The sequence below is a fragment of the Larus michahellis genome, chromosome 1, assembly GCF_964199755.1.
Source record: "Larus michahellis chromosome 1, bLarMic1.1, whole genome shotgun sequence".
NCBI classification, from domain to species: domain Eukaryota; kingdom Metazoa; phylum Chordata; class Aves; order Charadriiformes; family Laridae; genus Larus; species Larus michahellis.
The window spans coordinates 154,272,966-154,296,227 of record NC_133896.1 but is presented as its reverse complement, the minus strand read 5'-3'; the positions used below and the strand labels follow the sequence as shown (position 1 = coordinate 154,296,227).

Here is a 23,262-nt window from a genome sequence, read left to right as displayed (position 1 = left end):
AACAAAAGTCATGGTTCTAAGTGTGGCAGATCTCTATTTCCCCTTAGTGAAAGCATTAAACCAGGCAGCAAACTTTACAATACAGAAAAGCTACAATAGAGGTTGGAGGAACAGCTGTAAACTTTTAGGATTTCATATAAATATATGAGACAAAAATATCTGAATAGAGAACACTGAACAGAATCATTCAAGAGTGGGACTTTACCGTCCATTCATATAGTCCATATTCATGTTAATCACCCAACTGCACATCTCCTCTCCCCAAAAACAAAGACTAAGCAGACCCTTAGCTTTTACAATACAGTGGACCCATGTGAGTTTACCTGGCATGTTCTTGGTTCACTCTTAGATTAATCCTTTAATAATTTGTCCCCACCTAACATGCGGCTACCCTCAGGCCAGCTGCGGCTACCTGGTACCCAGCTGTGCTGTATTTAGCTGACAGGTGCTCCACACCAGCGGAACAGTGCACAGCTGCATTAAGTGTTCCTGCTATACTTCTCTGCAAGGCGCTCAGGCTGAGACTCGGCACCATGCCGTAGGTTCATGCTTCTTCCAATTCGGATCTGGCTAGCAGCTGCCTGGTTTGGGACCTGTGCAGAGGCTTGCGTGCATTTATCTGCAAATTAGTGTAAACCTCGAAGCTTTCCAATGTTTTTGGCCAAATACCGCCATCAGTAACAGTAGCGTGGCAGTGTAGGCTCTTGCGCAAAGAGCAGCAGCTCCCAATTGGCACGGAGCTATACACCACTCCGGAGTGGCTGGCGTAACACTAGTCTCCCCACCCCTTAGAAAACGTCTCATACTTGCCTACTTTCATAAGACTGAAGAGCATAAAAGCTGAGACCAAGGACTACGCTGTAGATATTTACGAAGAACAGCTACCACAGCATCCTTTAAATAAAAGATCCTCAGAAGAGGAGTGCTACAGAACAGATGGGCTACGATGTATAAGCTCAGAAGTGACAGGATTTTGACTGTCTTTTTGTGCCTACTCAAGGTAGGGCTATTTGGTGATACCACAAACGGTTGAGACAACTGGAAGAGGGAGCTCATCAACAAGCTCCTGCAGCTAGAAGTGAAGACACGGATCTCAAATTCCTACCACTGCCTGGAAAGTACAGCAACTGCTATGGATTCAGACAACTCTTTCACATACCTACGTAAACACCAGCAAGGCAAGAATCTCTACAGGATTAATACATAAAAGTACAACTTACGCACCTATATGATCCAGGTATGATGGGAAAAGCCAGACTGAATACCATAAAGAAAGATCACCACTTCTACTCCATCAGAAGTTATTTGAGCCTTTAATGAAAACTGCAGGTGAAGAAACTCAGGTCACCACAATTTCTCTCATCTTAAAAAAAGAACTCACATCCCCAACCCCAAGCTTTAACAAAGAGGCCTTAAGTAGTCAAAAAATAAGGGTGAGGTTTTGTCAAACAACAGAAAGCTATGTATAAAATAGGAAAATAAAAATAAAATCCATGTCTACTGCCCCTTTATTAAGCAGTTAGTACTGAAGACTATGGGCCTAATGCTTAGGCCCAATCCAGCAAATGAGGTCAAAAAGGCAGCAAAACTTGCAGAAACTTATTTCAATTAGTAAAGATGGGAACAACTGAAGAACTATTAATGAGCCTGTTGAATGGAGAGCATGTTGATTAAATACAGCATGGGCAAAAACAAGATGAGGCTTGTTTCAAAAAAAAACCCAAACAAATAACTCAAGCTAGTTGTCCACACTGTTGGCTCGTAAATTAACTACTGCTTCCAAACCAAAATACTTGAACAATTCACACCTCAATACACAGAAGCTGTTGACAGAGAATGAGGTAACATAAAAAAAAAAGAAAAAAAAAAAGGATTTGATAAATCCATTAAAATATAAAGCATATGGTAAAAACTTCACTTGTATGTCTGTTTGCTTTTTCTAAGATACTAAGACTAGAAAGGGGTTAGGAACTAACAGAGCTTGTTAAAAGGGAATATAAAAAAAAAAAGTGAAAAAAGGATTTCAAGAGGCATACAAAGGCTCCTGGAACAGGGAACATTTCAGAAAAATGAACAAGGGGCATGAAAGAGTAATTGCAGTAATCAGTTTACTGAAAAGGAAAACCATTCCCATATATCATTTTTCCAAATACTACAGAGTCAATGAGACTGAAAAGCAATTCACTCAAACCTGAAAATGCTCATACAACATATAGTTGACTTTCTTAATGTCATTGCCATACTCAGTACATGCTTAGATTCACCTACAGAAAAAAAATAGGTATTAGAAGGCAAAAACCTATATTCTCTGCAGAATTCACTCATGAAGTTTAAAAAGCAGCCCACTGTGGAGTCCTTCTGTAGGTAGACTGTAAACAACCGGTACTTCTCACCAACTTCCTAAGGAAAGCTTCTACAATCTTAGAAGATAGTCATGGGTAGGTGCTCTTCAGGATAATGCATGACCGTTCTGGATTGCCGTGAATCACTGCTTTCCTTCATTAAGCTGGACCAAGCCGAAGGGTCACCGCCCAATTTTTAGTTAATGCATGTACAGAAATAAAATACAGTTGTTAATTCAAATACAGTTGTCAATTCAGAGAACCTTACAGAAATAAGATTTCAAGAGTGGTGGGGAAATAGTACGCGTGTAGAACTCCAAAAGTTTTACTTGCCTCTCGGGTCTGCGCAGGACTGCAATTCATTTGCGGTCTCCTGGCAGTGGTATGATTTACACCAAAGCCAGTCAGACAGCGCTGCTTACCCTACGTTGGAGTTATGCACAGAGGTAGTTGCGCTACCACTGGCTGAAACACAGAATAGGAAAGGAACATGTTTTAACGGCAAAAACGTACCAGGAAACAGCTCCATCTTGAAGTTTTCCTTAAAGCTATGAACAGACTTACTTATCACAGAAAGAAGTAACACAGAGCTCATCAGACACTGCCTCATATCAAACTGTCCTCTGCAGTCGCAGAGGTTTTCTTTTTAGGCCACACAAATTCCAAGACAAATAAATTCATAATTCACTCTATTTCACCTTGCTAAAGGAACACCAGGACTACCACCCAAGGATAAATCCAGTACTCCATCATGACATAATACCTTTTTTATTACAATATCCAAAAAACTGAGTATGTAAGATTTTTGAGATCTCACGATCCCTTCTTCAATCTCAGGAATGTGCCATCTAAAGACTGTATATTTAAACCATAAAGGAGTTTAAATGTAAAGAAAAGAGGAAAAATGCATTTTCTTCATAAACATTCTGTGTGTCTCTTCCTACCAACCACGCCATCCTCTGTAAAACCCGAAGATTTCTTTCTGTAAAGCAAATATATATATAGTGTTGGTAGCCCGCCCCACCCCATCCCAAGATCAGTTTTTATTAATCTTCTGTATTAGTGTCAACAATCAGCTACAGATACATATTACTTTGAGAATTAAATACATAATCGTTTAATTCAAACAAGCAGAAGGGCAAGAGGAAAAAGCATTATGTGGATGGCACATTTGGTTGTAGATTACCAAAACATTCAGCCTTTACAATTCAATGATTCTTTCTCTAGTAATCAACTTTCAAATAAAATTTCTCTTTGTTGCAAATACAGACCAAAATACACTAGATAGTTTTCTTTTACTACAATCTTACCATAGTAGTTGAAGAAGTACTATTACAAAATGCTTTTAATTAGTGTACTCTTTACAAAGAGTCAGAGAGGCAATGTAATAGCAGAGTACAGTGTAAAGAGTGCTTCTAGGAACTAGGAGTTTTTGTAATATACTACTCGGTAAGCGATATAGCTACAGAACTCACAGCCACAACTGTTATGTCTACTCTCTCTCTCTCTCTCACTTAAAAGTAGCTGCAGCTTCAGTGCATTCAAACTGTGCCCGATGTCTCTGAACGGAGAGTTCTGCCTGCGTGAGCAATCTGAACAGATTAACACTGGTGTGAATTGAAAACGCCCCTCCTTGATCTGAGCTAACTATGTAAACGTACACAGGAGAGGGGAGTTTTGAACTCAGCCGGGAAGGTGAGTGCTCGCCACGGCCACCCAAGGGAAACTCTCAACCTGAAGAGAGGTGGTCGGAGATTAACAGAACTGGGACACAAAAAGAGGCAAACAAACAAAAAGAAAAAAAAAAAAGGACAAACAGCAACCGACAGAGCAAACACTTTAGAAAGAGCCTATTCCTTAAGCCTGCTTCAGATATTGCTCTGCTCTATAAAAGTGAATTTAGGACCTAAGGCTTGTAAGTTATAAGAGGCCCAGGCGGCCAAGTCCATCTTCATCGTCACTGAAGTGCTTTCACAAGATATAGCTTTTCCCCGTGTTCACTGGTGAAGATGGGAGCCTTTTTGTAGTGTTCCACCAACTCATCCATAGTATTAAAGCGACGCTGCCCAATACAATAGACATTGTCCACGAGCTGCACCTTGAAATGTTTGTTCTTCCCCGATGCCTTTAGAGATACCGAGAAGTCACTGGGCTGTTGAGAAGAATTTAAAAAGAAAAAAAAAAAAGAATTACATAAAAGTGAACAAAATGAAGGCGTAATTTTGTAGTTTCAGGAACAAACTGTGTCATACAGTTGATGGTAATTTATGCTAGTCTTTGTTCCACAGCTCGCTGCTTTAGCTGCTTAAGAAACCCAATAGCCTATTATTCAATAAATAATTGCCATCATTATTAACATGCACAGTTAAGTCAGTTAAGTGAAAGCTCCCCAGATGCACAGTCTGAAGTTGCCAATTACATGACTAAATTGCAAATATTATCTTAGTTACTCAATCTAGAAGCACGAGAATGTCAAGGAGAAGGGAAAAACTTTCATCATGTATGGTTTCCTTGCTAGAGAGTCCTGGAGAAAGCAATTATCGCAATATTAGTTGGGCGAGATGAAGAAAAATCCCCATATCGCTTTTTTTAGAGCCGTGACCACTAGAGGGCCGTTCTTGCTTTGCATTGCAAAAGACCAAGACACATGCACCTTTTATCTTCATTACCACATGTATGGGGAATAATTTCTCCTATTGAGTACACCTTTTTTGTTAAAAAAGATAAAGCCATAGAATAAAAACACAGTACAAATCTCACCATCAAACCACCGCCCACAAAAGACAAAATTTGAGGACTAATTAAGTTATTCACGACAGAACAATTTTACATGATAAATCTCTTCGTCTTGGCAATCCGTGGCTTTAACGAAGACAGTGCTGTCCTCCAAAAAGCCAGGACGAGACCACTTGGCTTTCTGCACCACATGCTGCCATAGGAGGGTAGAAAGGACACACTGTCCCTCGCTTCTGGCTGAACTCCATCTCTAGCCATTGACCGCCGCTGGCTGGCCCTAGAGATGGGAGTACGCTTCGCCCTGTGAGAGGTGGCTGGAGGTGGGTGTTGCCAGCCAGCAGGAAAATGGAGAAAAAAAAAAAAGCACACAGCAGAGTTTGTAGCAAGTATTTAATGGAGATAAGTAACGCCTGATGCGACTCTGGAGGTCCTGCTGCAGGGTCTCTGCCCACTGAAGGCATGGCTTCAGGCAGAAACCATTGAAGGCATGTGCCAATTTCAGACACAGCTTTCCTGCAGTCCCTCGGTCTTCCCCCACAGCTGGCTGCTGCTTTGGTCAAGCTAGTGCTGAGAACCTGAACTCATCCAGGCTAAACAAAACCCACAAGGGACTATCTGGTTCACAGCATCACCTTACGAACAACCCCAAGCGCAGCTGCAGCACAGCAGAGGACGGAGCAGGGGGGGAGCAGGAGCCCTCGGACATTACTGCTGTCACCAGGCTTCGGTTCATGAAACCACAGCCTCCGGAGTCCTCTACGCCACGTTTGGGTGGTCAGGTACACACCTGAGTATGCACCCAAGTAAGCTGAAGGTCAGCATTTTATCAGGCACACTGTCTTTTTTTTTTTCCTGCAATGATGTGAGTCTCTGCCCCACACATACACCGTGTTCTGCCTATCCCAAAATCTCGTCCCTTGCATCTCCCCCCTCACCTGTTTTAGTACCAATGCCCTCTCTGCCTTCCATTCCTACTCCATCCACCCTGCTCAGAGCAAACAAAGCTCCTGCCGTGCCTGTTGATCTGGCTCTGGCCCAACTCCTCAGGCTTGCACCTCAGCTTTGAGCAGCAGCTCTTCCTCTCCTGCGCTGCTCAAGCCAGGAGCTAGCTCCCCACACCTCTGGACTCTTCTATCCCAAGACACTACATTCCAGATCCACAAGCACCACTTCTTTAAAAGTTATTTTACATAACATCCATAGGAGAATTGCTTCTTCCATCTGTAACCTGGTGCCACCCGTGCCTTGGCTGGGTCAGTGCAGGCTCTGGCAGGAAGGCAGCTTCAGGCATCAAGTTGCTCCAAATCCACTGGCTTAAAACACACGCAACACCCCCTGTGACTGCCAAGAGGAGAGGACTGGAGAGGGTTGCAAAGAAATATCTAATAGTGTACCTTTGGGGTTCCCAATGCTCCACCCAAGGTATGTTTCATGCCCTGTCACCTATCCTTACCTCCAAGTTTGAAAATTGCTGTGTTACGCCAGCTAGGTGTGATATTAAACCCTTGCCTCAGGAGCATCACAAACAAGCTGGCACAGAGCTCACACCAAGACTAACCTGTTTCCAGCACCTACCCTGCTGGGTTAAAACTAACCTGGTCGTACCAACATTGTGCTGTGGTCAAGACCTTGACCATTGTGTGGACAAACCCTCCAGCAGCCGTAACCCCACAGGCCTAGGATCTGTTGCAATGGGCATCTCCATAGCCCTACACAGCAGCCATTAAATGGTAACAAAGCACGGGCCTGCACAAACCAAGCTCTGCAGAAGCTCTGAGACCCTGGGCTCATGGAAGGGAAATTTAATGCAGCCGATCTCTGTGCTCTAAACATAAGCTACCAGGCAGGTCTATAAGGTCTCTTCAAGGAGGACCACGTTGAGGGGAGCGCTTACAGACTGGCTGCTTCAGATTCGAAAAACAAGAGCAAGCGTTGTCGACTAAGTTCTGGTGCTTCCACGGGCAATGCCTACGCTGAGTGAAAACCAGCAACCAAAGGGCCCTCATTTAAAATAGAAGAGCTTACAAATGGAAAGTTCATAATCTGAACCGAACACATTTTTTTTCCTGTTGTTAAAACATGTTATGACAAAGGTTTAAAAAACAAGTGAAAGAATCACTTTGCACTTAACAAACTTTTAGTGTTTTCTGACAAAGCACAATTGTTTTCAGCATGTCAAAATTACGAGTTTTCAAAGCTCCTTATACTTGCTAAGAATGATTAGCGCATCCTTTCTTGTCTAAAGATAATGACACACAGAGAGGTGCTGGAATAGGTCTTAGACCTCTGACCTACTGTCCTATGTCCCAGGCACTGGCCAGACTTAGATCTTTGTGAAGTGGTCTACACAATACTCTTCCTGCCATTTTAATTATAACTTTAATGAATGAACATTCTCCTGAACTACTGTGCATTCTTCCCAGCCTCAGAGCTGCTAATTAGATTGATGCATAAATTGAAGACATTATTATCGCTTATTTTCTCCAGCATATATGTTACAAAGTTTATTCTTTTCGTGATCTGATTTCATTTAAAAAAAATAGCAGAAAGGCTGATCTAACTCTTTTGAGAGCCACCATCCGGTGCAAAGAGATGGAAGAGCTCGAACAGCTGTTGCAAAAATTCTGAAACCCTTTATTGGCCTCAGTGTAGTAACTTCTACAGGACACAAGAACAAACAGCAAAGGCAACTGGACTTGCATTTGTTTTTATTTTGGTTCTTTTCTACTCTAACAAACATGCAATATGGTTAAAAAGACTATTAAAAAAAGCCCCTCTAGATAAACTACTGCTCTTAACATTACCATTTCAAAGTGTGCTGGTTCGATGCAGCTTGAATTGGTTCCCTGCTGTCCTCCTTGGATTTGCTCCAAGTCTGTTTATTTTATTTACTGTTTAAGCTATTTTGTTTCAACTGCTGGCCAATTTTTCTCCCTTCTCCCTCTTAAATTAATTGCTACATTTGGATGTTTGCACACTAACTTCTCCACGAATAAAAGCCTCATATACACTGAATAAAGGCACATCAGAAGTAAGCTTTAACCCCTGAAATCTATAGAGGAGTTGATGATTCTGCGACAGAATTACAGAGCACAGCTTCACAGCAGGGAACCTGTGAATAGTTCTGTACTGTCATAATTGAGAAGACCTAAAGATGAAGATAAATCAATTCCTAAATCAGAAAATTGAGGATTAGTTATTACGCATCTGCAGCTTTTCAGTCCAGGTGTAGTATTTCTTTGAATAGTTTCAGATTCCTTTATTTTAACTCCTGCTTATGACTAAGATGACCATAGACTAGGTGATGCCTACAGCATGTGGAAGACAACAGGCAGGAAGATGTTCCTTTAATTTTACAACTTTGTTCAGGAACTTCACTGTCTTTTCAAAAAAAGATGGAAAACTTTATCATGAAGACAAGGTATAAAGCGATATAAGGGAAAACAAGAGAAAGCAGGAAAGAAGGTTCCCTCTTTACAATCTTCATTTAAGAATGAAGAATGAATTTAAGAATGAAACAAGACAATTCTATCATAAATGGCAATGTTGGGAAAAATAACTTCCTCTGAAAGCCTTTTACTCATCTTGTAGCTGTTCCCTCACCCCACCCCCGTGCCTGGGAATACCCTTCCCTCCATGGAAGACACACTCATTCTCCAGACTATTCTAGACCCTTCATGCTCCCATCTGTGAGCCTTTTCATTTCTATTTCCATACCCAGGTTTTCCCCTCACTTCTCCTCCTACTCAGACACCCATCCAAAAAAACCCAAAAAACAACTAACCATAAACAAAAAACAAGCCATAGCTCAAATGTCTAAGGTCACGCTGGAAAGAACCACAGGGGAAGGTTAAAAATTCCTTTTTCTACCCCTTCCACCTTGTTTAGATATAAACAAATACCCTTCCTCTCTATGTAATGGTTCACCATGTTCCAAAATCAACGTTACACTGGTCAGAAACATGAATTAGCTCCATCGATCTTCAAATACAGTTCTAATAAGATTTCTGTTCTTCCATGTAAAATAAACCACTATTTCCTTAAGCCTGTTTTTAAAGATAAACTTTCTCCTCTTCTCCACTATACTCATCAATCACAGCACATCACAGAACATGACAAACACTTCACTGTTTGAACAGCTGCCACATTTCATTGCTTCTATCCAACACTTGTAGGATCAAAACCCCAGGAAAACATGGGACACCCTGAACGCTACAGAATTAGCACCTCAAAAAGCATAAAAACTCTCAACCTGTGCCTCCTCCTTCCGCTATCACTACTGCTGGACAAAGAGCACTGAAGCTAAATGCAATCTCAAAGGACTGACGCAAATATAGTTGCACCTACAATCCTTAGTATCATCTTAATACAATACCCTGCAACACCATTTAGGATCAGTTACTATAATTTGATAGCTGTGACACTATTAGCAGAAGGTAGCCATTACTTCCTAGTGAATAATTGCTCCTGGAATGGTCCAAAAATTTGCATAGCTCATTCCTGCTCACAAACAAAACTGGTTTGAGAAAAATAACATCTTTTCTGCTTCATGGGAAGACGTCGCAGGGCTATGAAGCAGTGGTGTCTGTCTTATCCCCAGTTTCGCACCCATGTGCAGTGGAGTACAAGGGCACTGCAGGTCCTGACAGAAGCTTCTGCTGAGGTCTAAGGGTGTCTGCAGTCTGCTCAGAAGCTGGAGTTGTGGTGTGGTTGCCCTCCCTCATCACCGGCCACAGCCTATAACTGCTTCCTGTTAGCTACAACACTAGCAAGCACACTTGTTTCCTGGGGTGAATCTGAACAAAACCCCCTCTTCCTTCCAAATTTGCTTCTCTCCCCAGTGGAATCTTAGATCTCCAAAGCATGATGATCACCTACCCAGCCCAGGCCAACGGTGTCAGCCAAGACTTGTTTGTCTTGTGTTAGGTACTACACAGAGCTAACAAAAATCTGACTGCTAAAGAGTCTGCAACTCAAAAAGGATAAGAAGTGGCTGTACAGAGACTGCATAGATTAAATCTGCATTATTTTTCAGGAGTGCTACTTAAACGAGACAATAAACTTCAGTTTTTAATCTACTGAGCAGCCTGCAACAGAAAGAACAGATCAAGCAGTATTTCTAACTAGGTATGTTCCACTTCAGTCTCCTCCTTTACATCTCCAAAACTAAGGTGACATTACCTAGATATAACAGAACTGGCAAAAATGTTATCAGTACGTAACCATGCCTGTTACATAAACTATGGGCTTAAATGGTTCAAACAAGTTTATGGCTCTAATAATAGTATTTTGTAATTAAGATAATCAGGCTCCTAGCTACCTTACAGAGTTCATCTCGGGATATTCTCCACCACAGCAGCATCCCTCAGATCTAAGCGTAACTGAGGAGAATATTTTTGGCTAAAGAAATCTAGCTGTGAGACACACATCTGGTAAATTAAATCTAGAGAAATATTGTAAAATCTTGCTTCTACTAAAATTTGAAATGGAAAAACATGACAGTCTCATCAAGTGAATACAGAGTAATGCAAACCTTCATCTATCCAAGTACAGCTTTTCATATCTCGGTAACAAGAGCAAACTCAAAGCAGTCTAAGGAAAACTTTTATACATACGACTTTTCGTAACTATGGTGATGGAAGGCTATAGAAAACCCCAAAAGAGGTCAAAAATCAGGCACAAGATTAGCAGGATGACTCACAGTTTTATCTACGGGGCCTTTTTAGAAAGGAATAACCCCTGCATCCACAGCTTTAATAGGTGGGTTCATAATGGGAAGTGCTGGTCCGGTGGAAAGGTGAGCGAAGCGGAGAGCTGACAACTTCGCTCTGTTCAGTCTGGTCTCTCTAATCAAGATCTTTCGCTCTGATCCTGCGGACACTCCTGGTGACTTTTAGCCGCAGCATGAACAGCCTTTGTACTCACACGTGTGAAACGCATCAACCATCAAAAATTTAAGAGCTATTTCTAAATTCGTTTTTTGTTCCATACAAAATAAGCTTGACATAGATCTTTTGTAATCTTTTTCCCAATGCTATCAAGTATGCCCATTTGCTTATTATATCACTCCCGGCACTTCAGGAAAAAACCAAAACAACCAACACCCCATCACCAATGCTTTTAGAGTTCACATGCATAAACAAATTATATGATGTTATGATATATAAAGATTAGGGCAGACAAAAGTTTGAGAGGTAGTAAAATATTTCTTTAAACCTAATAAAAAATAAAACTCTCTAGTAGTACTAAGACAAAAGAGGCATTCATATGTATAACTACAGCCTTCCTCACTGCTCAAAAAAACCCCAAACACAGGATCTGCAAGACCAGATCAAGATAAAAAAAAAAAAAAACAAAACCCAACTATAAGTTCCTCAGTTCAGCACATTTTTTTTTTTGCGTGTGTGCAAAAAAACCTTGCTGTAATATGAATTGAGTAAATTTTCTGGGATTCCAGTAAGCATTAGATGCTGGAAACAACTTCAAGACCACATTCTGAATGAATCTTTTTGTGCTCCACAAGCAACAATTTCCCCAGCAACAATGCAGGCAGCAAATTTGAAACTGCTTTGAATACAAGTATGTTTAGTGCTATGATGTCATAATAAATTAAAAGGTTACTGTGTCCTTTCGAGGAAATTTGTTTACTCAAGAGGTTGACTCTTAGTAGCAAAGAAATGAGCTGCAGCACGGTGGTCACTGTGACATGGCGTGCACTGAGAAATGGTTGCCCATTTTTGTATTTTAAGTAATGTATTCATTTTCAAACTGTCCTTCTGGCACTTTCCCAAAAGACAGAAGAAAATTAATAGCTACTGTCTCAGGATAACCCAAAATGCAACATCCAGATCTGAAAGTGAGCTTCTACCTGCTGGACAGACACACCAAGGGTACACCACATCCAGTATACCCGCCTGTCCCTGTCAGACAGGAGGCTACCTTGAAGAGACAACTGAACTACTGTAATTTAATGATTACCATAATCTCCTAGTGGCTTTCTACATTTTAGAAGACTGTATGCCCCACCTCAGTCTTTTCTTCTGTTGACTAAACAAATTTGATTCCTCTCAGCCTGTGTCAGTCACTCATGTTTTCTAAATTTCTATTTTTCTTCCTGTTCTCCTTTGGTTTATGTTTATTTAATCTCTATTTTTCTTTCCTGTTCTCTTCTGGTTTATTTGCATTTGCCTTCATTTAGTGATGACAGTTAACTAATAGCAGAAATAGGAACTCGGTGACACAGAGCTTCCAAGAAAGGGTAGTTTGACAGCTACCATGTCTACTGCAGGTAGGAAAGATGCATCAAGGAAAGATGCCCGAAATTTCATCAGACAATACTGTATCCAGTTACAGAATTGTACTTTGTCAATAACATTACACATGATGTAAAAATTTCAGGGAATAGCAAGAGTCCTAACTTCAGTAATAATAATAAATTAGTAATGTTTTCCAAAAATTAGAAAGCAAAGTTTAATTTGGATTTAGAAAACCCTACAGAGTTAACAATTGCCTTGTCTTTCAGCTGTTGTTCTGCTGCCACTAGAAGCCTCTGTTCTTCTCACTCGCCTACAACCAACATACCAGCCAATCACAAATTTTAGTATCGTTACATTAAAATGCCCATAGCTGCATAAGGTATACTTACTTTAGTAGTATTGTATGCTTAGATTAGAAGACTGAACTAATATAACTATATTAATTTTGAATTTTTGTACGTGAAGCAACGAATACTTAGATGGAAACATCTACTAAAGAAGAGTTTGTCTTCATGGAACAGCCCCACGATTGAAACAATAAATGCGGAAAAGCCCTAATCACAAATTCAGATTTGTGTTTTTATTTTGTAGTTTTTGAAAGATGTATTAGGGAATTATTAAAATCTTTCACCTTTTAAAAAAATCACAGTCAAGGGATAATTAAATTTTGAGTGCTTTAAGCATGAATTCTCTGGCCTCAGCATACATGAAAGGCCTTTCAGTGTAATTTTAAATTTGAACTTTCAGAATTACAATGATCCCTAATCAGCATTACTCATATCCCTCTGATGTCATCAAGGCTCAATTTACAAAGCATATGATCTGCTGACTTGAGCCTCTCTGTTGTGTATCATAATCTTAACAGTTAGTACAATAATAACTTTACCTTATTACAACCTAAGTAATCTAAGTAGAGCAGAAATACATTAAAATGGGATTTTAACCAATAGTTTAAAGAACCTATGCTATTATTCAATTGAAGGCAGAATGAAATTGTCCAATGCAAAGATCCCATTTGAAATTAGCTTGAAAATCAAATTAATGACCAAATTTGCAATTCACAAGAATTATTTTATCTCATAGCACTGTAAGTTTGAGGAGGATTGCACATGAGGAACACATGAAAAGTCGAACTGAAGCCTGAAATGTTCGGTTACTTGCCCACTAATTAAGAAACCCTGGATGATACAGACCGCAGCTGTCAAATTTCAGTGTAAATGTCACTGCATTTCAGAACCATACCAATTCTCACAAGCAGTAAGCATATGGGTTGGCAACGCCACAGCCTTGCTTCTTCTTGAAGGGTGAAAAGCCCTTTACTACAGATAGGGAAGCTATTAGCTGTCATGCTTGCTAACCCAAGCATCGGGTATTACAAAGCCTGCCGGGCTGAGTACCACTTACCGAAGATTCACTATCTCTAACAAGGAAATCTCCTTCCACTCCCCGTTCGTTCAGGGCACATTCTGCTTGGTGTCGGGTGACATTCCCATAATACCACTCTCTTCCAGCAAACCGTCCGGTAGATGATGGTCCCGTGTAGCTTATCTGAGGCGGATGGGAAGTGTTAATGGTAGGACCATCGCTAATGATTACTACATAGTTTTTAGGAACAAGACCAATTTGCCCTCTGGAATTTTTACATTTCCACCATTCTGGGTCATTTTCTGGCTTTTCAATGACTTCCATCGTCTCCCCTTTTTCAAAATTGAGCTCTTCTTCAGTGACGGAGCTGAATGGATACAGTGTCTGAACAACGTGGAGTACTTTGGTGCCCTGGCCGTTACTCATGGAAGCGCCTTTCCTTAAGCTGAGGAAGCTGGGTGAATCTGTAGTTGCCTCCTCGACCTCCTCTACCACATAGTTCGAAGGAAACCAGCCAATCTGTCCATTGTAGCTACCTCTCCACCAGCCGTCGCTGCACTTCTCCATGACAATTACTCGGGATCCTTTAACGAGGGACAGTTCATCCTCCCTCTCCGCAACATAGGCAAATTTCACGTAGGCTGGAATGTTAAGATCGTAAATCCGGTCAGCGCTGCTGCCGTTGGATGGGTATTCTGCGTCCGTGCTAGGAGTGGGTGAGGCGTCTCGTGCGCTCGTCTTTCTCTTGGTTTTTCCCAAACCTGTTAAAGAGAGAAACACAAAGTGGTCACTTGGAATGTTTGTCCCCAGACTGAAAACGCTGGATTTGATGACACGCTCCTCTGTCTCTAATAAAACTGTTAAATGAAGATCTCTTCTGTAACACTACATAGTCAGGAAACAACACCTTTAAGAGATTATCTTTAACATCCAGCTGATGCACCATTAAGTAAGGTGCAATTTGCATTATAACAGCCCTCTTGCATTCCCAGAAGTACCAGAGTTTTAGCGCACTTAAAAACAGTGGTTTCTTCACCATGAGAACAGCTAATCACTGGAATGGTTGCATAGCTTGCTGTTATGTCTCTTAAAACTCCAGCCAAATGATCATGCCTTTTAATTTCAGTGATGACTTTAATTTGGTTTAAGCAAAACATGACAGAAAGTCTACAAAAATAAACTAGCATGGCAATAAAAGCTTAGATTTCTCTGCAGATTACATTTTGCTCTCTTCATTCTTCCGTCCCCAGGCAGCTACAGCTGCAACTCCTTCCAACTGCAAGCCCCTTTTTGAAATCCACACCCCTTTCATCTACATTTCATCACGTACTATAAAAGCATAAACCTGACGGTGAGGAAGACCATTTGCATACGTTCCCCTATAATCTGTAAATTCTGATGTACTGTCATGGCTTTAATTATAGCATGAAATACAACGCAGAGAAGAAACAACAACAACATTAAATGCATAACTTTTTTTTTTTCTTAATTAGAGGAACCACGCTAACGTCTGTGGAAGAAAACATGGAAGAAAACCTGCACATTACACTTGGTGTACTTTTCAAACTTTTGCAGCAAGGACTGCTTAAGCTTATATATAAACAGAAAGGTAAAATGAACAAGTAGCCCTTTCTTGTGAAATTCACTTATAAAAGTTCTGAAGAGAAAACAAAAGATGAAGCCTCAATATAGCACAAACGAAGCAAACCCCAAAATATCACGCAGGGGAGAGAAAGCAAAAACCAACACAGAAAAAGGAGCTCTTCTACTTATCTCCATGCTCCTAGAGCCTTGCTGGCAGGCGAGAGATTCACTTGAGACACAACGAGTACGTGCCGATTATGGCAGATTGAATGGGGGGAAAACATATAAATAAGACTTTGCTTTTGTTTCTTCAAATGATCTGATAGAAGAAGGTGCATGCTATTTCATTTTTAATAACTCAGAACTATTTAATCTGGCCACTCTCCTGCTGAAAAGCATGTTCTTTTTTAAAAAATATATATACGTATAAATGTACATGCATATACAATGAGTATCTTCAAATATGTTTGTTTGGTGCAAAACTATTTCATGGGGTTAGCTGTAGAGCACAGACAAAGAGCGCACACGTAACCACACAGGGATTGCTAACTAGAAGGGTTAAATACATTAATTAATACAGTCTAAAGGTCTCAGAAGACTGCAGAAAATTCCGATGATCCTAAAGTGTTTCCTGACCTTCCCCAGCGGCTCCTTGCTTCCTGCTGGAGCCTGCTTACATCCTAATGTCATTCTAACGACATCATTTCAGCCGAGAGCTGGTGGCTGCACTTTCAGGCAAAACGAGGGAGAGCGGCTTATTGTACTAGAGGAGACAATCGCAGGAAAAGAGCGTCCAAGCAAGCACTAATCGGAAGCTGGCCAGGCTCTGATGCCTGCCAAGACTGGAAATTTTCATCAGCTTAGAGATCATTTTCAACTAAAAGACAAGGATGTATCAGAACTAAGGAGCATTAAATTAGGGTGATATAAACAAACACAACTTAAGGGTTGTTCTGTTAAGAAAGGGGGGAAATTACTTGTTACAACTTCATGGAAAACAAGCAACTTAATGGAAAACAAGCAACTGTACTTCAATAGATTCTCTCTACATGAAGCCCTACACTGAGACTGAACCTTCCAGATTAAATCTTAGGGTTTTCATGTGCTTTGTAAATGGAGATATGCAGTACCGCTTCTTGGAATTACAGCAGGAGAACTAATACAATAAAATAAAACAGCCAATGATGAAGTAGCTGGCCAGGAGAAAACTAATTGAAAATCAGAGCAGAGAGATACCTGTGAGATATGGGGATATAGTGGGATAAGATAATGCCATAAACTGAAGTATCTAGCGAAAAAATTGTTGATAAACAGGTGAAAGAAACAAATGTCTAAAAAAAATTCCTGTAGTCTGATGAAGGTGTCTAAACATCTGCCAAAAGGTTATCATCCAAACACTTTCTTTCACTTGGAGTTTCATAAGTTGCATCTTTTTCTACAAACCTTCCAATCCTGCGTCTGACATTTTAAATGTTTATTTCTACCCTCCCCATTCAACACAAACTGTAAAAACATGGGGGGGAGGGGGGGATCAGAACCTTCACTTTTTTCTTTATTAATAAAAGGCAGTCAGAGGTCTTCAGTTTAAGCTTAACATTTAACGTAACCAAACTTTTTAAGGCTGATAGCATGGTAATGATTAGCCTTTTGCAATAGCAGCAATGTGCACCAAAGACTGTGTTTCCAGCTGGTTTGACCAAAGTAACTAACTACGCAGAGATCCATCTGCAGCCAAGCACAGCAAAAGGCATACACAGCATTATCTAACACTCATTTTTTTCTGCGAGGTTACAACATTCATAACTGTGTCTGACAGAAGAGGAAACAAGTTGTTCCACGAGCAGAACGAAGGAAATCTGTTCCTGTTTTTCTCCTTGCACCTCCTGCTGCACTACTCCTCCTCTGCCTCCCCCATCTCCTGCAGGATCCACAAAAGGCCCCCTTACCATATGACTGTCTTTGCAACCCCAGGTCCTTCTCGTACCTCCAGCTCCCTCATTGCCATCTCCAAACTGCCCTCAAAGTTTACCCCATCTCCCCTGGCGTTGCCCTCCCTACCTTCGTTGGGGTGGCCAGCCAAGCGTGGTGCCTGGCTCCCCGCTGCCTTTCAGCCCTGCCTGGATTGAACAAAGAGCTGGGATCACTCTGGCTTCTCCTCCAGTGGGGAACACCAGCAATGACCCTCCCAGGCAATGAGTTGGAGAAAACTAGTTAGTTTATCTCTGCCAGTCTGACGAGTTTCCTTAAAATTGGCTGAGTTATCAAGGGCGGACAGATGGACGGACGATGACAGCTGACTGTGACAGCATGACTAGTGTAAGCTTCATTTCCTTAGGAAACAAGTCTAAAAATATAATTTAGTAGGATGGCTAGTCATACCTAAGCAAGAATAAAGTTAGGATGATTATAAACTTCATATGCATCTATGACAAAAATCGTAACTCCATTAAAAAAATGTACAATTTACATGAGTCATCTCTGGAAGAGTAAACACTGCCATAACTCGTTACTAACAGAAATGTTCACTTACTACTATTTGTTAGAGTATTTCTATTCTTATGTCCAAATGGAATGAAACCCACGTAAGGAATTTCACAGAAAACAAAACATTCAAGCACTTTGGGAGTCACATTTGGAAGAGTCAAATATACTTGTAATTGCAGTCATAATTTTGGCGTTTATATTGTCTTCATTTTAATTAAAATTTATTTACTAGGAAATACAACTGTATTTTCCCCTTATGACTCATTGGTTACAGTTCACTTGAAGCCCTAATCCTCTGTAATACAACTAGCTGTCATAAGAAGAAACCTAAAGCAATGGATTAGCTTTCAAGTGAAGGGAAAAAGAGTAGGAGCAAAAGCATTGCAAACCAGCAGAAAGCCTGGTTTATGTTATGGTGTCTCCTAGGAAATAACACTGTTCACAACCTACAGCTGACCCACACTAAACTAGTTCGTTTTTGTTCTTACAAACAAGTTGCCAAGTGATGTAAGCAGGTTTAATTTCTAGGTGGATATATTACTGAGATGAAAACCCAACTGGTTGGCATCATTTCCAGAGAAGGGATCCACTGCAAATCCTCCTTCTCTCTGCAGCGAAAGAAACTCTCTGGCCCCAAGGTTAGTCCTAGGGAGACTCAGAAACGTGCCTGCCGCATTACTTGGTGCCCTCTTCCTTTCCTCGCTCAGTTGTGGCTCTAAAGAATAGCTTGTTTTGCGACCAGCAAGCCGAAGGAAGACCAGTTTCCTATGAATTCGCTTCCTGTCTCTTAAGTCCCTATTGTGCAAATCCCAGCTTTGCACCCTTTCGCTACCAGCTTGTCCCCATGATGGCCTTCCCATTGTACCCGTCGGTCCTCCAGCTTGCACCTCCAGTGTCCTCTCCCTGCAGCACTTCCAGCCTTCCCACCTCCTGCTCCTTAAGCTCTCCCAGGAAATAAACGTCTTTAGCTCCCCTCCAACACCAAACCTCAATTGGTGGGATTTCCTTCTGGTCTTGATGCTGTGATAGTGCCAGTTCCCCTACCCTTGCCTATGTCTTCTGCCACACTGGCCACGCTCCTGGCCCAAAGCTTGGCTGCCTGTCAGACAGCACAGACGCCCGACTGCCCAGCCTTCTCCTGCTAAAACCAAAAGAAGGATTTCTCTCTCCTTCTTTTGTCTTCAGCGAAAGCACTGAAACAAGGCTGCGTAGCTACGATCTTTATGAAAACTGATGCTTAGCATAAACAACTTCAATTATCTTTAAAACTTTATCCTAAACACATGCTTTATCAAATACATACATAACACTTTTATAGCAAGGGATATTTTTTTGCCACTAGTAAAAATTCGTATTCCATTTGCTAATTATGGCTTATATTACATACTATCTTTACTAGAAAAAGCTCATTTACAAAACAGGTGTCTTTTCCTAATTTTAGGAAAACTTATTTGATGAGTCTTTCCATGCTCCTGTGCGCTGGTGTCTTTGTCTGGAACTGATGAGTGACCACAGTTTGTATTTTAACTGCTTTTGCTCATCCCCAGAGGTGAAAGAACAGAAAGAACAGGCTCTGTAAGACATCTCCGCCGGCTTACCTGTACTCACATTTATTTTATTGAGTTCTGTTTAAGAATAACATGCATTAAACACTGAAGGTATTTGCAGTCAAATTGTCTAGCATCCCCCTCCCAAGATTACTCCATAAATTTATTACATCTTTTACGTAGCTTAACTTTTATATATACTAAGTACAGTTGCATTTCTTTTCCAAAGGAATTTTAAGCTTATTTGATACCTCAGATTACTGACTTTCCCATTTTCCCATCTTCTGTATATAAAAAAAGTCAGTCAATACCCAAAGCCAATTTCTAAAAAACAGCTGGCAAGTGAAACTACTGTCATCTGAATTCTGAATTCTCCCAACTTATCTTTTCTAAAACCTTCTCTGATTTTAATACATAAATCATAAGCAAAAATATTTTCTGCAGCTTACCTGCACATTAAGTTCACAGGTAAAAAAAAAAAAAAAAAAAAAAGCCTTTCATAAAAAAAGGTGCAATACAAGAAAACTATTGCTTTGAGAAATCATAAAGGCAACACTAACTTTCCAGAACAGGATTCCTCAACCCAGAAGTCAGTGAAAGAGTCCATGCCACTAAATATGCCAGATACAACTGCTTAGGAAGCCTCCAACAACTTCTTATTAAAATATCGAGAGCGATTAAGGAGGGCTTCTCCCACACACACCACCCTAAATGTACATGACCTTTAAACTATAAAAAACACTGCAAAACCAGTAACAAAAGTACCTCAATACAACTGCATTCTTGGAAACTACTTCCTCTTTAAGGGACTAGATTTCTACTAAATGGTGTCCTTCACTTCTGGGGTAGCTAGTTTTAAGTCTGACTATACAGCTGGAAATATAATAACAAATGCTGCTGTGTAATGCTGTTACTTTCCCTCTCCACGTGGCAATTAAAAAATCAACTTTTTATCTATTTTCTTTTATTGCTGTATTTATATTTCTTAATAGATTCTTTTTCATAAAAAGTCAAAACTGATGTTTATATCATGCATTCAGCCTTTAATGTTTGAAATGAGTTTTCTATCAGTTATTATACAGTATTACAGAGCTGTAAATTGTCAAAAAATTAACTAAAGTATGGTAAGGGTCATCAAATAGATATCTTGAATTAATAGTACATCAAATACTACCTTTCTTTCATAGTCTGTTTACAAACACAACAAGCTTTTTCTCAATCAAAAGCCCAGGTTACGCTGTATCACCTAGTCAAAACACAGGAACTGATACTAGAGATTAATTAAAAGCGCATTTACATGTAAATCAGAAACAAAAGTGAGTAGAAAATGGTGTATTTTGTTTTTATCTCTTTAAGCTAAGTTTGTGGATTGTAGGTGCAAAATTGTAGGTGCTTTTATTTTTTAAATCCTCCAGAAACAGAAGTGTGATGCTCTGCCCACTTGGAAAGGCAGGCAGGGCTAGTGAAGATCCCTGTGCCTTCCCACCTCCTGCCTCCCCGCCAGCCCCTCGGCTGCCCAAACCAGCCATGCCTTCCCCGAAGAGACATGCTCTGCAATCACGTTAGTCCCCCAAGATCAACCCGTGACGCACGTCTCTCTCAAAAGGTGACTAACTGGCATGATTTTAGCGAGATGAATGCAACGCCAGGCTGATTTTGATGGGTCAGCAGGAGCAGGGCAGCGTCCCTTGGGCCCCGGTTGTGGTGCTGGGGTTGTGGTTTGCAGGGCTGTCCTCCTTGTATGTGATAACGCCCTTTCCCAACTTCCTAGTTTGCACTGGATGGCAACGCCTTTCAGCACTTGAGTTTGCAGCTGTTGGGTATCAAACTAACTAATATGTAAAAACGAAGGTATTGAAAAGAGGAGAAAAAGGGAGAAAATTCTGGGAGATGGTTACTTCAGCTTCTGCCTTAAATCTTATCTATACTGCCACAACTGAAACACAGGCTGTCAAAGCACGGGTTTTAAACGTAACGTGAATTGAGTATTTGAAAATTTGTTTATGGGAAAAAAATAATTAAAAAAAGGACCTTTCGTTGGCATTACAAATTACCCAGTAACTGAAGTTTCTTTACATTACTGGCCATTCTTCTCTGAATTAAAAAAAAAAAACAAAGCGTTTACTTGTAAAATTTTTCACACAAATTTCAATGCACCTCAATTTGTGTACTATCCTTCTAGACTAAAATGCTTTATGGTTAAGAAAAATTATCATAGAAGCCACCAGAAAGAGCGTAAGTACAGTAGGTTTTTTATGAAAATATTTTAATTTTAATCAGTTTTTTAAATAATGTTTTTCTTCTTTGAAAAGAAACCTATTACAATTCAAACTGAAACAAGGCACTCCAGAGCTGAAAAAATGTAACATTACTATAACCTATTAAGACAACTTTAGTTAAACAGCTGAAACATTCAAGCAAAACAAGATTGAGGCTGATACATTTAAGGAAGTCAAACAAAGGAGCTAGGAGAACTCCCAGTATAAATACCTAAAGCAAGACTTGTTCAAATACCGAATAATAATAGTCATCCCTGAAAGAGTTAGAAAAAATATTTTTAAATAATTTCTGTTTAGTGACTTATATAAAAAAATTAAGAAATCAATTTCAGCTGAGATGGAAATACTTTTTAATTTCCTCAAATATAAAACCAAGTTTTACAGAAAAGCTCTCCTAGTTCTAAAAATCTTCGAAGAGAAGGTAACCAGAAATTCTCTTTCAATTTACTAATCAAGTGTTTTGTGTTAGATGCAAAAATAAGCAAGTTTATCAAACCCCGTTTTTATTTACAGGTAACATTTATTCAACATTTTAGCCAATTTTTATTTAAAATACTTCAAATCATGATTGCATTTCAATAGAATTGCAATTTCATCTGGCTTCACACATGTCCTTTTCTGTTCATCAAGTCAGTCATTCATCTCCTAATACTAAGGCTCTGAATTATATTGCATATTAATGCATACAGTTAATAAGTATGCAAAGTGGACACTATCTTTTTAAAACAAAAAATGTATTAAGAAAGTAGTAATTAACTTTTCAGGGAAAAATCTTAAGAAAAACATAAAACTATGTAAATGCGTAATTAATTCACCCAATACAGAGATAAACACATAATTTCTTGACAGCTGGAATGTCCAGATCAGACATTCTCATTTAGCTTTATGTTATTTATTATTATTATTTTTATGATTTTAAATTGTCTTTGCTTCTTTATTAAAAGGGAATTCAGCAGACTGAAGTTTCTCCTGTTACGGAGAAAGAAAAACCAACCATTTCTGCACATTTTCAGCCTGCTACCTCCCACAGCTTCTTCTCCCCCTCCACCTACACGTCCAGTTTCCAAACGAATGTTCAAAGGCCAAGATCCATATGGGATAGTCAGTATTTTAGAAGCAACATCTCCATCAATAGCACCCTTTAAAGGACACTGCTATAAATTCCAGAAATCTTTGACTGCATTTGTGATACAGAAATGAAGCCTTACAGCTCTATTAATGATGTTTTATATCTTCTTTAAGAAGCTCAATATCAAAAAAGCTACACTAGAACAAATCAGAAAATGGAAGCTCTTCTTTAAATGTCAAAGTGAAATTCTGACATTTCCACAACCAGGCTGCTTTAACACTATGTTTTTAAAATACAGGAAAAAGTAGTGTCAAAGTTTCCCATACATCAAACACTATTTTCCATGGAGGCTTCCATAAAGAAATCAACTCAACAACCATATTAAAAACAACTACTTCATTAATTCTTGTAATTTAGACTGTGTTAAACATGCCTATCTGTTATCAGGAAAAGCACATTCAAATTCCTGTACCAGATAACAAGTTTCCGGTACCCAGTGCATTTTAGACCAAGAGCTTAAAATGAAAGGGATGTTTCCAAAGGCATCAAACATATGATCCGAAGGCTTCCATCAACCCCGTCATGTACCAGTGGAAGCAC

At 39.9% G+C, this 23,262-nt stretch overlaps 1 protein-coding gene across 1 annotated transcript in view; it reads right to left on the bottom strand.

Annotated features, from left to right (window-relative positions):
* Positions 1-3,094: 3,094 nt before the first annotated feature.
* NCK2 (NCK adaptor protein 2) overlaps positions 3,095-23,262 on the bottom strand; it is an 88,076-nt gene continuing 67,908 nt past the window's right edge. Inside the window, exons 4-5 of the mRNA XM_074560331.1 lie at positions 13,739-14,460; positions 3,095-4,494 (exon numbers count right to left, since the gene is read on the bottom strand). Of these exons, the coding sequence (XP_074416432.1) occupies positions 4,300-4,494; positions 13,739-14,460 (917 nt within the window). The 3' untranslated portion in view covers positions 3,095-4,299. The remainder of the gene's footprint in view (positions 4,495-13,738; positions 14,461-23,262) is intronic.